Source organism: Petaurus breviceps, unplaced genomic scaffold, assembly GCF_028583685.1.
Source record: "Petaurus breviceps papuanus isolate PSGF00001 unplaced genomic scaffold, PetGlider_PUasm1.0 556, whole genome shotgun sequence".
Classification (NCBI taxonomy): Eukaryota; Metazoa; Chordata; class Mammalia; order Diprotodontia; family Petauridae; genus Petaurus; species Petaurus breviceps.
In genome coordinates, this window is record NW_027186374.1 from 3,812,510 (window position 1) to 3,825,854 (window position 13,345).

At 57.4% G+C, this 13,345-nt stretch overlaps 1 protein-coding gene across 1 annotated transcript; it reads left to right on the forward strand.

The window, feature by feature from the left end:
• The first annotated feature begins 17 nt into the window (after positions 1-17).
• On the forward strand, positions 18-12,284 carry LOC138172944 (phosphatidate phosphatase LPIN1-like). The gene is made up of 7 exons (XM_069102788.1): positions 18-1,132; positions 3,441-3,570; positions 5,550-5,943; positions 8,358-8,451; positions 8,993-9,183; positions 10,500-10,593; positions 11,951-12,284. Exons 2-7 carry the CDS (start codon positions 3,532-3,534, stop codon positions 12,078-12,080), a joined length of 942 nt encoding a protein of 313 aa, XP_068958889.1. The 5' UTR covers positions 18-1,132; positions 3,441-3,531; the 3' UTR covers positions 12,081-12,284.
• The last annotated feature ends 1,061 nt before the right edge of the window (positions 12,285-13,345 follow it).

Below are 13,345 nucleotides of genomic sequence, written 5' to 3' on the forward strand. Positions count from 1 at the left end.
CCATGTTAGCAGTGAAGGCTCTGTGTGGGAGCTCCTTCCCTGAGGGCCCCCTTGCTGCCTTTCCAGGGTGCAGGGCAGCCCTGGTGGTCATCGCCAGCTCTGATTATAGCCCAGAGACAGAGAAGGTGCGTGCTCAGCTCCTGCCACCAGAGGGCTGGTCACCGGCAGCACCGTCTTTTACATCCCCAGGTTCTCAGGAAGCCACCCCTTAGATGCAGAGGGCCACTGATTTGGATCAGTCCGGTGCCCGCGGTGACAAAAACCACCCAACCTTTGAGTTGTCCACTTGGCTGATAGGCAGATAATATTTCCATTCCTGGAATCGGGCCTTATCTTTAAAGAAAGGTTCATTGGCAGTGCCCGCTACGACACCACCAGGGTGCATTGCTTCTGAAAGTGAGGCTGTTTCCTCGTTTTCTAGAGGCAGTCATGAATGAGACGGGCCTTGGAGGATGAAGTGAAGTCCGGGGGTAGTTCTCTTGTCGCCCCCAGAGACCTTGACCTTCTGGAATGCTGTTCTAGAAAACTCTCAGACCTAACCCTAGAACTGTCCCTTCCTTTCTGTCACATACCTATTCCCTGAGTCAGAAGCCTTGGGGGCCTTGACCCTCTGAAATGGTCTCCCCAGCATCATCGTTCCTAAGCTTTTTTCTTCTTTTCAGTCATGGATTTTTGGCCATCTGGTGAAGCCTATGGATTCCTTAGAATAGTGTCTTTAAATTCACAAACTAAAATAGATAGGATTGCAAAGGGAAGGAGATACTTCTCAAAACTAAAAGAGAAAGTTCCTGGGTCCCGGTGAAGCCCCCCCTGCTCCAGAGTGTGGAGAGTGATCAGATCACAGATAGGGGTGCCGGTTCCCTTCGGTGACTGCAGACATCGCGTCCCTCCCTTGTGCCAGGTGCCGCGGCTTTCTTGGCCGGCTCTCCCCTGCCTCATGAGTTATGTGACATGAGTTCGAGTGTTCGCTTCATTTCAGACTCCTGACTTTGCTTTCTCTCTCTCTGTATCTGGTGGGATCCAGTAAGCCGGTAGATTGCAAAAGGCTCCCCCCTCATCTTCCAGTTGTGGCAGAAGGAGGCTTTTCTAGCTCTTGCCCTCCACAGTCTTCCCATTTCCATTCTTCGGAAAGGTAAAAGGCTTGCTTTCTCCCATTTGGGGCCTGGCTTACTTGAACAGAGGGACGGTCTGCAGATTTCTAACTCCGCGTCTAACCTCGCTCAACCCAGCGTCCAGTGTTGGGACCTAACTATGCATGCAGATTCGGTCTAACATTTCTTTTAACCCAAACTAACCCAGTGAACTTGCAGAGACCCTGCAAGCTGGCTCCGTTCCTCAAGGCCCCTTTGTGAGGAAGCTAGTGAGAGACTTACCATTCCCACTTTACAGAGGAGGAGACTGAGGCCGGGAGGGCCGCAGATGCACAGAGTCTTGGAGCTGGCCAGCAGGAGCCTCCCCTCTGCGCCCCCACAGACGATGCCCACTTCGGGCATCCCTGAGCTCTGGGACCGTGACAGCTCTGAGCCCCCTTCTGCCTCTCCCACCTTCATTCCCCTCCCACTCTGCCCTGGCATCGCTTCTCCTTCCGTCCTCTGGAGCAGGTAGAACGAGGGATGTCAAGTGACTTTCCCACAGTCACCGAGCTAGTGAGCATTGGAGGCAGGATTCCAGCCCAGGCTCTCCCTCGCCAAATCCAGTGCCTGCTTCTCTCAGTCAGTCAGTATTTATTAAGCACCTACTGTGTGCCCACTGTGCCTACTCGGCTAAGGGCCAAGGCTACAAAAAGGCAAAAGACCGGCCTGCCCTCACGGAGCTTATGAGCAAGCTGTTTCCAGGAGGAATGAGACCTAGTCAGCAGAGGGCAGGGGCCAGAATGAAGAGGGCTGGGGAAGGCTCGCTTTTACACCAGGCGCTCCCCACCCGTGGGGTCGGGCTTTAGGGAAATAGGCTGCCTGGGGAGGTAGCGAGTCCCACGTCACGGGTGGTGCCCCAGCCGAGGCTGGTCAGCCTTACGCTGAGGGACTTGCTGCTTCCGATCAGCACCTGCGACGTCCCCTCCTCCTCCGAGATCCCCTGATTCTGTGGGCTTGACCATCTCGGAGGAAATTGATTGTCCCGACGTGTGTGGAGGGGACACGCCCTCTTTACTGGTTCCGGTGTTGTGAGGAATCGGGACCCAGAACCCGGCAATCAGGCCATCACTTTAGCAACCAACCAGCGTTGATGAAGTACTAAGAGGCAGCTCGGAGGAGAGAGCGCTGGACCCAAGTCTGGAAGCTCTGGGTTAGACTCTGACTAGCTGTGTGACCGCTGGCCTCCCTGAGCCTCAGTTTTCCATCTGTAAAGTGGGGAGAGCCATAGCTCCTACTTCCCAGGGTGGTTGTGAGAATCAAAAATTGTAAAGTGTTTATATAAATATGAGCTATTATTTATAGCTATATAATCATAATATATAATAATAAATTATAATGTATAATATATGATATTTATATATTTAAATAAATACGAACTATTATTATTACTATTAATTTCATATTTCCAAAATAATTTAGTCAATTTTATTAAAATTGTCAAATTTCATTAGAATGACTAGTTTTTATTAAATTTTATTACAATTTTGGCCTGCTCAGTTAAGGGTGTGTATGCCTTTCTGGGGCCTCCCGAGCTTGGTTCTGTTGGGGAGCCTGGAGTGAGCAGAGGGAGGGAGTCTGGGTAGATGTGGGTAGAGAGTTTGGGGGCATCTCCCAAAGTGGGCTCTTCTCCTTGCCTCCTCCTTCCTCCTTCATTTCTCATTGGCATTGGCATCGTTCTATCTCCCTATCTCATAGTCACAGAGCAGGGGTTGGGAGTGGGGAGTGGAGTGGCGTCCGTGTTTGGCCAAACACATCCCCAGCGACCGCAGGGATAGGACCAGAGCTGGGCCTAGGATTTTGTTAGGCCAGGGCACCACCACAGAATGCCCAGGGCAGGTGGCATGAGATAAACCACCAGGTACAGTGGGCAGGGAGGGCCAGTTGTCCGCAGCAGGGAGGGCCAGTTGTCCGCAGGGGCAGGACAGAGAGACTCCTGGACAAGAGCAGAGTGGGAAGGCTAGGGAAGGATGCTGCCCTCCAGTCACATCCTACATTAAGTATCCATGTTAATTTGAAACTAAGCTCTTCTTTCTGTGTTGCTGGATTACTGGAAGTGCTGTGGGGGGAATCATCTAAAGTAATCACACCCCCTTTAAATTTGGTGCCCTGGGACGAAGGCCCGATTGTCCCACCCTAGCTACAGCTCTGAATGCCACCATGCTGACTGGGGAGTCAGGAGCCTGAGTGTTTTCACTGGGTGGTGAAAGGAAGGGTCTGAGCCAAACCAGTTTGTAGAAACCGGCTGGGCTTGTGTCTTTCTTTTGATGGGTGGGCTGGTTTTTCATTTGTCCCTCATCTTCTCCCCAGTCCTTCAGGTTCTCGCCCAGCGACACCTAAGAGTGATTCAGAACTGGTCAGCAAGTCCCTGGAGAGGGGATTGCAGAAGAATAACCCGGAGATGCTGTGGTTGTGGGGGGAGCTTCCCCAGGCCGCCAAGGTGGGTCCCCCCAGATGGGGCGGTGGGCAGCGGAGGGCTTGGCTTCCCCCGGGCCTCCCTTTTGGCAGAGCGAGCAGAGGGCCCCCAGGAACAGTGACCATTCAGAGAGTGTTGGGAGGGCTTGGCTGTTTTGGAACCAACTGCAGTAATCACAAATGGACCTCCCTGCTTGGGAAAACGGTGCCATCCTGAGCCTGTGTGATGAAGGCGCCATCTGAGTTCCTCTCATGGCCTCTCACATCCTGGGCTGTAACCTCCCTGCAAGCCCTGATGGAACTGCTCCAGGCTTTTACAGATGGGGAAACTGAGGCTCAGAAAGGGGAGGGGAGCTGCTTGGGTCCCCAGCTGGTAAGAGGCAGGTCTCCTGGCCCCTCTCCTCCCTGCCCTTCTGCATTGCCCTGGAACATGATCTCCAAGGTCCTTCCAGCTCAGAGCCCTGGGAGTCTCCCCATTTAGTCTCAATCTGTGACTTGCTGGGTGAGGAAACGTGCCAGATCAGTGTAGACTGGCCGCTGAACCCCAATGAGAGCAGTGATCAGGCCAGGCTCATGCAGCGGGGTCAGAGGCAGGTCTGGAACTCGGCTTTTCCTGACGTCATGTCTGTGTGGTGCAGTGGGGAGAGCTCCAGGCCTGGAGCATGAAGACCTGAGTTCAAATCCAACATGAGACACTCCCTGGCTGTGTGACCCTGGGCAAGTCACTGAACCTCTTAGCTTCCTCATCTGTAGGATGGGGATCATGACAGCACTTGCCTTCCAGGGCAGTTGTGAGGCTCAGAGGAGAGATTTGTAAAAAGCGCTTAGCACATGCAGTAGGTGCATACTAAATGTGTGTTTCCTCCTCCTTTGTCATGCCACACTCTCTTTATCAAACTTTTCCCAAGTTATGAGATGCTGCCTGGCAAAAAGGAGAACAATCTGGCCTTGAAATCAGAGAGACTGGGTGTCTGTGTGACCTTGGAGAAGGTGCTCACCCTCTCTCCAAGACCATAAGCTGCAGAGAGTGCTGACCTGCCCTGGTAGAGGAGTTTTCCCACCTGGAGTCCCTGCCCTTAGGTTTACCTCCCACCAGATCTTGCCTCAACTAGGGTGGGCCAAGAGGGCTTTGTCCCAGGGTGCCAGAAATGCAGTGAGTGCCCACAGCCTTAGCAGCTGCAGGAGCTGCTGAGCCTAACGTCTGGGGAGTGAGACTAGAGAGTAAAGCCAGGAAGCTCCCAGACGATGGGTTCCTGGAAGTTCCTTCCCAGCTGGGCTCAGTCCTTTGACCCAAGTGAGTTTGTTAGGGTCAGAGTTACTGTTGAGGACACATCTCATGCCACCTACCCCAGCATAAAGTGACTGATTACACTCTCTGCCATGGATAAGGAAGCAGGCCATAAACATTCACTAAGCGCCTCCTCTGTGCCCAGGTCCGGTGGTAAACTGAGGATACAAATATTCCCCACCCCCTACAAAGTCCCACCGAGTCCCTGCTCTCCAGGAGTCTTAACGGGAGGTGCCAGGTGTCCGGAGACCCAGGTGTGCCTGCTGGCTCTGTGTCTTCTGCCCTGAGGGATGCCGGCCAGGTCATCTCATCTGCCTGAGCCCGTTTCCCCATTTGGGCCTTGGGGCTAAGAGTCCTTGTCTTACACACTCTGGGGGGGTCTCATGAGGAAAGCCAGGCCGCCTGCAGGGCTCCAGTCATGGCCTGTTGGCTGCTCAGTGACCTTAGGCTGCACAAGACCATAGAGAGTCGGGGACCCACAGGAAAACGAGGCCCAGAGGGCCTTCAGAGGTCTGTTCTGGCCCATTGTTTTAGAGATGGAGAAACTGAGTCAAAGTGGGGTTCTGCCAGCGAGGCAGCATGGGAGGTGGGATTGGAGCCTCTTGTCCCTGGGTGACCGGGTCCCCAGTGGGGCTCTGTGTGACCTTTGCCCATTTTCCTCCTCTTCCTCTGTGGTGATGCACACCTCGGCACTCTCCCCTCTCCTGTCCGTCTAGACCACGTCTCCACATAAGGTGAAAGACTCGGGCAACAGAAGCTTTTCAGAGAAGATGCTTTTCCGGGCGATTCAGAGCGAGTCTTCAGAGACCTGTAGTGACCTCTCTCCCTCACCTTCTGGGGGCCATCGTGAGATGCCGATCCCACCAGAGGTCAGGGCTCTGCCCGAGGGCTCATTCGTGGGGGAGCACGTCTCAGAGGTCTTGGGCGGCGCCACTGCCGCTGTGCCTGCTGCCACGGTCGCCACGACAGCCACGGCCACGGCTGCCACGGCCACGGCCGCGGTGGCCCCTGAAGCGGCCCCACCTCTGCCCGCCGTCGAGGAGTCCAAGCAGCCCCACCCCAACTCCAACCTCCAGGGGAGTAAGATGGACTCTCCATCTAGGAAAAGAGGTGAGGGCTTGGTCCTTCCTGGAAACAAAGATGGCCCTGCTACCTCCAGGGGAGACTGAGGCACCCGGGAGGGTGGGGTCGGGTGGGGTTGGAGGGCTCCAGTCACCTTCAGACCAGGTGAGTCATTGAGTGTCTCTGATGGTCCTGGGCTGCCCTAGGGCTCCCCTAGTTGGTGGCATGTGCCCTTGCCATCCTCACTGGCGACACTTTGTTAGAGATGCAGGGATGCAGCCAGCCGGGCGCTGCCCTTGAGGGGCTTACAGCCTAGTAGGGCGCTGAAAGGCCAAACTGCAGGGACAGGTAAGGGCCCCGGGATGGGGCTTCCCAGAGGAGGCTCCCTGAGCCAGGCCAAGCAGGGATGGGCCTGAGGGGCTGACTCAGGCCAGTGAGAGAGGCCAGAAAGGCCAGGGTACTGGAGGGCCGGCAGGCCTAGCACCCGGTTCTCTGACCATCCGTCCATTTCTGCAGCGTCCAGTGGGGCGGATGGCCTCCTAAAGTCAAATGGGAAGCAGGGCAGAGGAGGCTCTCTGCCCTTTTGTCTTTTGGGGATGTTTCTGGTCTAGACCCTCAGCTGGTGGCACCCTGTGGTCCCTTAGTGCTGCTTCCTGGGGGGCAAAGTACTGGCCCTGGGGCGGAGGGCTCAGTCCTTGGCCCTAAGAGATGCCGAGGGCAAGGATTTCAAAGGCATATGTAGATCCAGCTCCAGAAAGGACCTCAGAGGTCATCCAGGCCAACTCTCTCATCGAACAGCTGAGGACGCTGAGGCCCAGGGAGGGGACATGATGTGCCCACGGTCACTCATGTCTTCAGCCAAGGAGGTGGGATTTGAACCTGGGTCCTCCACTCCAGAGCCATGATTGTTGGGACTGGTCTTGTCCCAGCTGTGTCCACTCAGATCCCTGCCTAGGTCACTGTGGCCAGTAATAATGGCCAGCATGCTAAGGTTTACAAAGCACTTTATATATGCTGACCTCTGTGATCTGTGAGACGACTCTGGGAATGGTTATGGGAAAAGGAGAGAAATCACTTGACTTGTCCAGGGTCACAGCCCTAGCAAGGCAAGGTTGGTACTGGGGCTTTCCAGCCGCCGTGCCTGCAGGCTGCCCAGGTGATTAAGATGGGCTCAGACATTTCTTCTGCCTCTAAATCTTGAGAGCTTCTCTTGTCTAAGGCAGCGCCCGCACTGCCCTGGCCTCGGGGAGCTTCCCTTCCACTGGAGGGCACAGCCTGCTCACAATTGGCCCCAGCCCTAACCCCTAAAAGTGCATGACAGGGGAGCTCCCTCCACCGGGCACAGCGCAGTGCCCGTGCTGGTGCCCAGGACCCACCAGCTGTCTCCCCCACCCTCCACACTCACCACGGCATCATCTCATGCCAGATCTGTGGCTTCTGGCGGCAGCCCCCTTTTCAGCCTGGCCTGGATGCTGCCAGGGCCTGTGATGCACCGGCCGAGACTCGGAGAGCTGGTCATTGAATGCTGGGCGGACTGGATGTCCTCCCTTTACAGATGGAGAAACTGAGGCCCAGAGGGGGTGCATTGGGGTCAGAGACCTAGAGGGACCTCAGAAGCTGAGTCTCCCCCAACCCCTATTTTACAGAGAAAGAAACTCCAGAAGGGATCCCAGCTAAGGGACTTGGAAGGCCAGAGTAGCCCCAAGTCTGCACAGTTTAGGACCATGAGCTCATGATGGGCTTTACGGTTTTAAATAGCTTTCTGTTGTATTTAAAAATAGAACAGCTATTGTTAGGTCGCCCTGTAGAACCAGGCTGCAGTTTTCTGACCCCTGGTAGAGGATGGAGCGCTGGCTTTGGGCTCAGGAGGGCCTGGGTTCAAATTCTCTCTTAGAGTTCTCCTGTGTGACCTTGGGCGCATTGCTGAACCCCTTGACCTCTCAGGGCCCTTCCAGCTGCCTATGACATGGTCCACTGTCCCACAGATTATAGCACAGAACCTTTGACTGCAGAGCAGGTGTTAACCCTGGACCAATGACCTGAAAGAGGTGACCCTGGGACGCTGGGGTTAGAACTTCTGTCCCCATTGAACGTTCCGTGTCTCATGGATGCCCCCCAAGGTCCCTCCTGACTGGGACATTCTGTGGCCCTCAGGTTCTAAGACCTCAGGGTCTTAGTCAACAGGCACTTACTATGAGCCCCTACTGTGTGCCTTAGCCAAGTGCTGGGGTTACAAAGGCAGAAACACGGGGGAGGAGGTGGTCAAGCAGGTGTGTGGACAGGCCCAGGACAGGCCCCGGACAGGCCCAGACAGGCCATGCTGGGGAGGTCAGCGGGGAGGGGCAAGGGCAGGCGTCCCAGGAGCCAGTGGTCAGGGAGAACCCCCGCAGCAGGAGGGCTGTGGCTGTGACCGAGGAACATTGGGACAGCCCCAGGCCTTTGGCCTTCCCTTGTGCTTTCAGACAAGCGGAGCAGACACCTGGGAGCCGATGGCGTCTACCTGGACGACCTTCCCGATATGGACCCCGAGGTCGCTGCCCTTTATTTCCCCAAAAAGTAAGGCCAGTGGGGACGCAGGCGCTTTGTCCCAGGCCGGCCAGCTCTGGGTCTGTCCAGGGCTGAGGGCGGGGTGGGGGGCTGGCACAGGGAGTGAAGCCCCTCCTGCCCCGGGTACCTCCGTGAATCCCTGCCACCCGCCCCTCTTTGCTGAAATGCTGTGGGCAGCATGCAGGTGACCAGGGTCTGGGAGGGACCTCAAGCCCCCCATCCTAAAGCTGAGGAAGGTGTGGCCCAGAGGGATGCAGGCGCATGCCCATGGCCCTCCAGTGGTCAGTGCTGCTTTTATAGCCAAGTCAGGATTTGAACCCAGATCCCCTGACTCCCAGTCAGATCCCCATTGTCCTGGAAAAGCCTGTGGGGAAGAATTCGAGATCCCTTGTCTGTCTGAATCATGGGTCTCCACTGTCCAGATGGGGAGACTGAGGCTGTCGGGGAGGTGGGCTGGGCCAGGGCCAGCGGCTGGGGGTGCCCGCTGCCCTCCAGAGCCCTTGGCCCGGGAGGCTAACGGCTGCTCTCTCTGCCCTCCTGTGCCCCTCAGCGGTGACGGTGGTGGGGCGGCCAGAAGCTGCAGTGAGGCCGCACCCCGCTCGGCCAGCCAGTCCCCTCAGTTGGTGGGCAGCTCGGGCGTGGACAGCGGCGTGGAGAGCACGTCGGACGGCCCCCGAGAGCTGCCCTCCATCGCCATCTCGCTCTGCGGGGGGCTGACGGAGAGCAGGGAGCTGACAACAGGTGAGGCGGCTGGGGTGGCTCAGGATGGTCCATGAGCCGAGGGCGGCCTCTGGTGGCTGCTGGTGGGGCCGCGGCCGCTGCTGTTGCTGCTGGGGCTGCTGCTGCCGCTGGCACGGCTCAGCTCTGCTGACCGGCCTTTGGGGCAGCAATGAATCAGACTGTCCGCGGTTGGGAGGCCAGCCCCTGAGTGGAGGAGGCCCCTGAGCCTGGCCTCCAGGGCACGGTGTGGAGGGGGCTGGCCTCGTCCAGACCAGGCACAGGGGCCCCCGGAAAAGCAACTGATGGGGGCTCACCCCCACTCCCCAGTTGGGAAAGTGGTGGGTGCCCGCTCACCTGGGGTCTTCGGGTCAGGGCTAGGGGACCCCGTCTCTGGGGTGCTGGAAGGGCATCACTTTTCAGATGGGATGTAGACCTTGAGGTCCCTGACAGTTTTGTGAGAGTGTGTGTGTGTGTGTGTGTGTGTGTGTGTGTGACAGACAGGCGGACAGACTGAGACAGAGAGACTGACCAAAAACAGAGAGGGGAGGCTGGGACCACCCCTGTGCTCGTGTGCACATGGCCACGTTGGGTTTGAGCCCAGCCTGGGGGGACCGTGACCATCGCCCCATGCGCCCATCACCGAGAGGCCACCTGAGCTGGCGCCGGCTCCGTCCTGGGCCTGTGTCCTTGCTGGTGCTGCTGTTTCCTCACTGTGTGACCACGGCCCAGTCAGTCCGGAGCTCTGTGCCTCAGTTTTCACCCTTTAAAGGGAGGAATTTGGACTGAACTGTGTCTTTGGGGCCACCAAGTCTGGTGCTCTGGGGACTGGCCCCAGACCCTGAGGAGCGGGCTTCCAGTTCTGCCTCCGGGCCTCACATCTGAAGGAGGGGCTGGGCTCTCCATCTGATGACTGTCCGTCCCCTCGCCGTGCCCCAGATAGCGGCTCCCTTCTCTGTGGTGCTGAAGGACGCCCAGGCGGCGAGCTCCTCCTGGTCTTTGGTCCCAATTTTGCAGCCAGTGTCTTGTGGCCTCACTTTGTGGCGGGCACCGGGTGAGGCGCGTCCCAGTGAGGATCTCCTTTGATGCTCGCGGCCACCCCGGGAGGGGGGCGTGTGCTGTGATTGTCCCCCTTTCACAGAGGTCACACGCCTGGTGAGTGTCTGAGGCCACCGGCTGCCCCTGCATAGCGAGCCAGCCAGAGTCCAGGATTTGAACCTGGGTCTCTTTCCCCAAAGCTCTGCACTTTGCAGTGGGGGCACAGTCACCATGCAAAGGGGGTAACGGAGTGAATAACTGCCCTTCTCTTTTTTCCCACCCCGCCGTGGTGGCCGCTGCAGACGAGTTTCTGGAACAAGAAGTGTCCTATCAGCAGTTTGCGGACAACCCGGCCATCATCGACGACCCCAACCTGGTGGTGAAGATTGGTAGCAAGTGAGTCCCCGGCTTCCCCTGCCCCCAGCCCCGACCCACCAGGCGCTCACTAAAGTGTGTCTGCCTGCGCAGTCAGATGACCCAGGACATAGGAGCTGGCCTTGGAGCCAGGCAGATCCGGGTTCTGATCTCGCTTCTAGCACGTGATTGTTCTGGATGGCTCCCTGAAACCCAGGGGTGCAAGAGGCGGCAGCCACCTGTGGCCTAGGCCTCAGAGCTCCCTCCGCTCCATTCGGTTTTGTGCCAATAGCCCCTCTCCTCTGCTGGGCAGGGCTCCCAGGATGGGCCAGTCTTCTGTTGGTGCAGATTGCAGCCCTTCTGTGGCCCAGGGAGATGCTGGAGGCTCCAAGGGGGGGTCAGGAGGAGGCTTCTCAGCTGTCCCAAAGTGACAGGGCTGGATCCCCCCCTTGGAGGATGACTGGGGTTCAGGGGGTCTGCCTGGATGGCACCTCAGATTCGGGGTGACCTCTCCAGGGTCACACAACCAGGGAATGTTGGCCTCTGGATCCTTGAGGGCAGGGAGCATTTCCATCTTGGTCTGTTATCCCAGCCCCGAGAACGGCACATAGTAGGTGCTCTCTGCCCTCTTCCTGATGGCCGCAAGCACAGACGTGCCATGTGCAGTAGGGGCCCAACTCTGGAATGTCCGAGGGGCCCACACTGACGGGGGCCACGCCTTCTTTGCCTGGGCTAAGTGCAGGGTCTACAGGGGCAGTGCCCCCAGTGAGCTCTGACAAGGGCCAAGGACCATGTGTGGCCCAAGAGGGGTGCCTGGAGTCTGGAGCTGGGCAAGGGCCCCATCCCCGCCTGGCTCCTTCCTCTTGGGGCAGCTGCACAGAGCAGGAAGGAAGTTTCCTCAGGCATCAAGCCTCAGTTTACATTTTCGCTTCTGTCCCCTGTTCAGTCATCACTGGACACCCCACTGCCCCCCCTTCCTTCCACCTCTTAAGTGTCCTTGGTCATGTCCAGGGTCACATGGATGGGGCTGGAGGGGCTTTAGCACTTGCCTGTATAACTGCTCTGCCTGGGCCCCAGCCGGGGCCTGGCCCCTCAGTGCCACAGCTAAACAACACGCATTTATTGAGCACCTACTGTGTGCCAGGAAGGCAGGATTGATTAAGCACCTACTATATACCGGCCAAAATATTGACCAACACTGAGAATAGGAAGAAAGACTCTCTACATAGATCCCCTCCCCTCCCCTTCCCCTCCTCTCCCAGGTAAATGAGGGGCATCCTCAAAGGGAGGGTGCTAGCACGGGGGATGGGGGGTGAGAGGTCGCCTCCCTTGGCCAGGGGAGGTGGGTGCTGGGTCCCTGCCATGTAGGGGTCTCACTGTGGCCTGTTTTCTGTCTCAGATACTACAACTGGACCACAGCAGCCCCCCTCCTCCTGGCCATGCAGGCCTTCCAGAAGCCTTTGCCAAAGGTGAGCTTTAACATGAAGAAGCAGGGCTGGGGGCAGCACGGTGGGCACTGGGAGGGCTGAGAGGGGTGTGGAGCTTCTGCCCAACTGGGAGACAAGCTTGGGGTTTGTTTTCCCCAAAGCCCCCGGGTTCTCCTCCCTGCTGCCCCCCGGGGTGTAGGAGCACTGCTTGGCAATTTGTGGGGGTCCCACACTTCCATCCGTTCACCCCATTATTTGGTGGCTCCTGGGCCAATCAGGGGGTACAGCAGGACCAGAGGGAGAGTGGTCCCTGCCCTCAGAGAGCTTACGTTTTGGGGGGAGCAGGGGTTACCCCATGTAAATGATTCGGCAGAAACTCCTGCTTGGCTTTCAGAGCCCTTCACCAGCACCTCGCTCTCCAGACTCAGTGGACGTTTTTCTCCTTCCAGTCCTTTGCCTTCCTTTCCTTCCCCATGCATGGCAGTCAGTCTCCGGCCATCATGCCTTTGCTCTGGCCCTCCCTCCTCTCCTTCGCCCCAGAGAACGCAGCTCGAGTTCGGCCTCTGACACGAAACCCCCACAGCTGCCCCTCAGTCCCGGCTGCCAGGGCCTCCCTCCCCAGAGCGACCTTGTGTTGGCATCGGAATGCAAGGCCCTGTCTCCTCCTTTATGTTCCAAGAGCTCAGCACTGGGGCTGGCACCCACTAGGTGCTTAATAAATGCAGATCAGCTGATAGATTGGGTAGATAAGTACATTCTGACACAAGGAGGGAGAGGGTGGAAACAGCCAAGTAGTCTGGGAAGGCCTACTATAGGGCCTAGCCAGTGATCTGAGCCTCCCCTTTAATCCAGCAAGGATGTATTAAGCACCTGCTGTGTACTGGGCAGAGTGCTAGGCACTGGAGAGACAAAGGCAAAGACGAAAATTACCCCTGCCCTCAAGGATGGAGACAGAGTATATGTGTGTAAGCGTGTGCGGCAAACAGCCAGAGGAGACACTTGGTCATCTGGAGAGAACTGGGAGCCGTGGAGGGAGGCTATCAGGAATCATATGGAAGGCCCCCCCAAATCTTGTTTGATCAGTGTCTTTCTCTGTCTCTACATCTCTGTCTCTCTCTGTTGGCCTCTCCCCCCAAACTCCCTCCCCTTCCTTCCTCTCTCTTCTCTCTCTCCCTCTCTCTTCCTCCCTCCCTCTCTCCCTCCCTCTCTCTCTCCTCTCTCACACTCCTTCTCTCTCTCTTTCCTCTCTGTCTCTCTCCCTCTCTCTCTGTGTCTCTCTTTCTTTTCTCTCCTCTCCCTTCTCTCTCTCTCCCCCACCTGCTCTTTCTCTCTCCCTCCCTCCCTCTCTCCCTCCTCTCTCTCTTTCC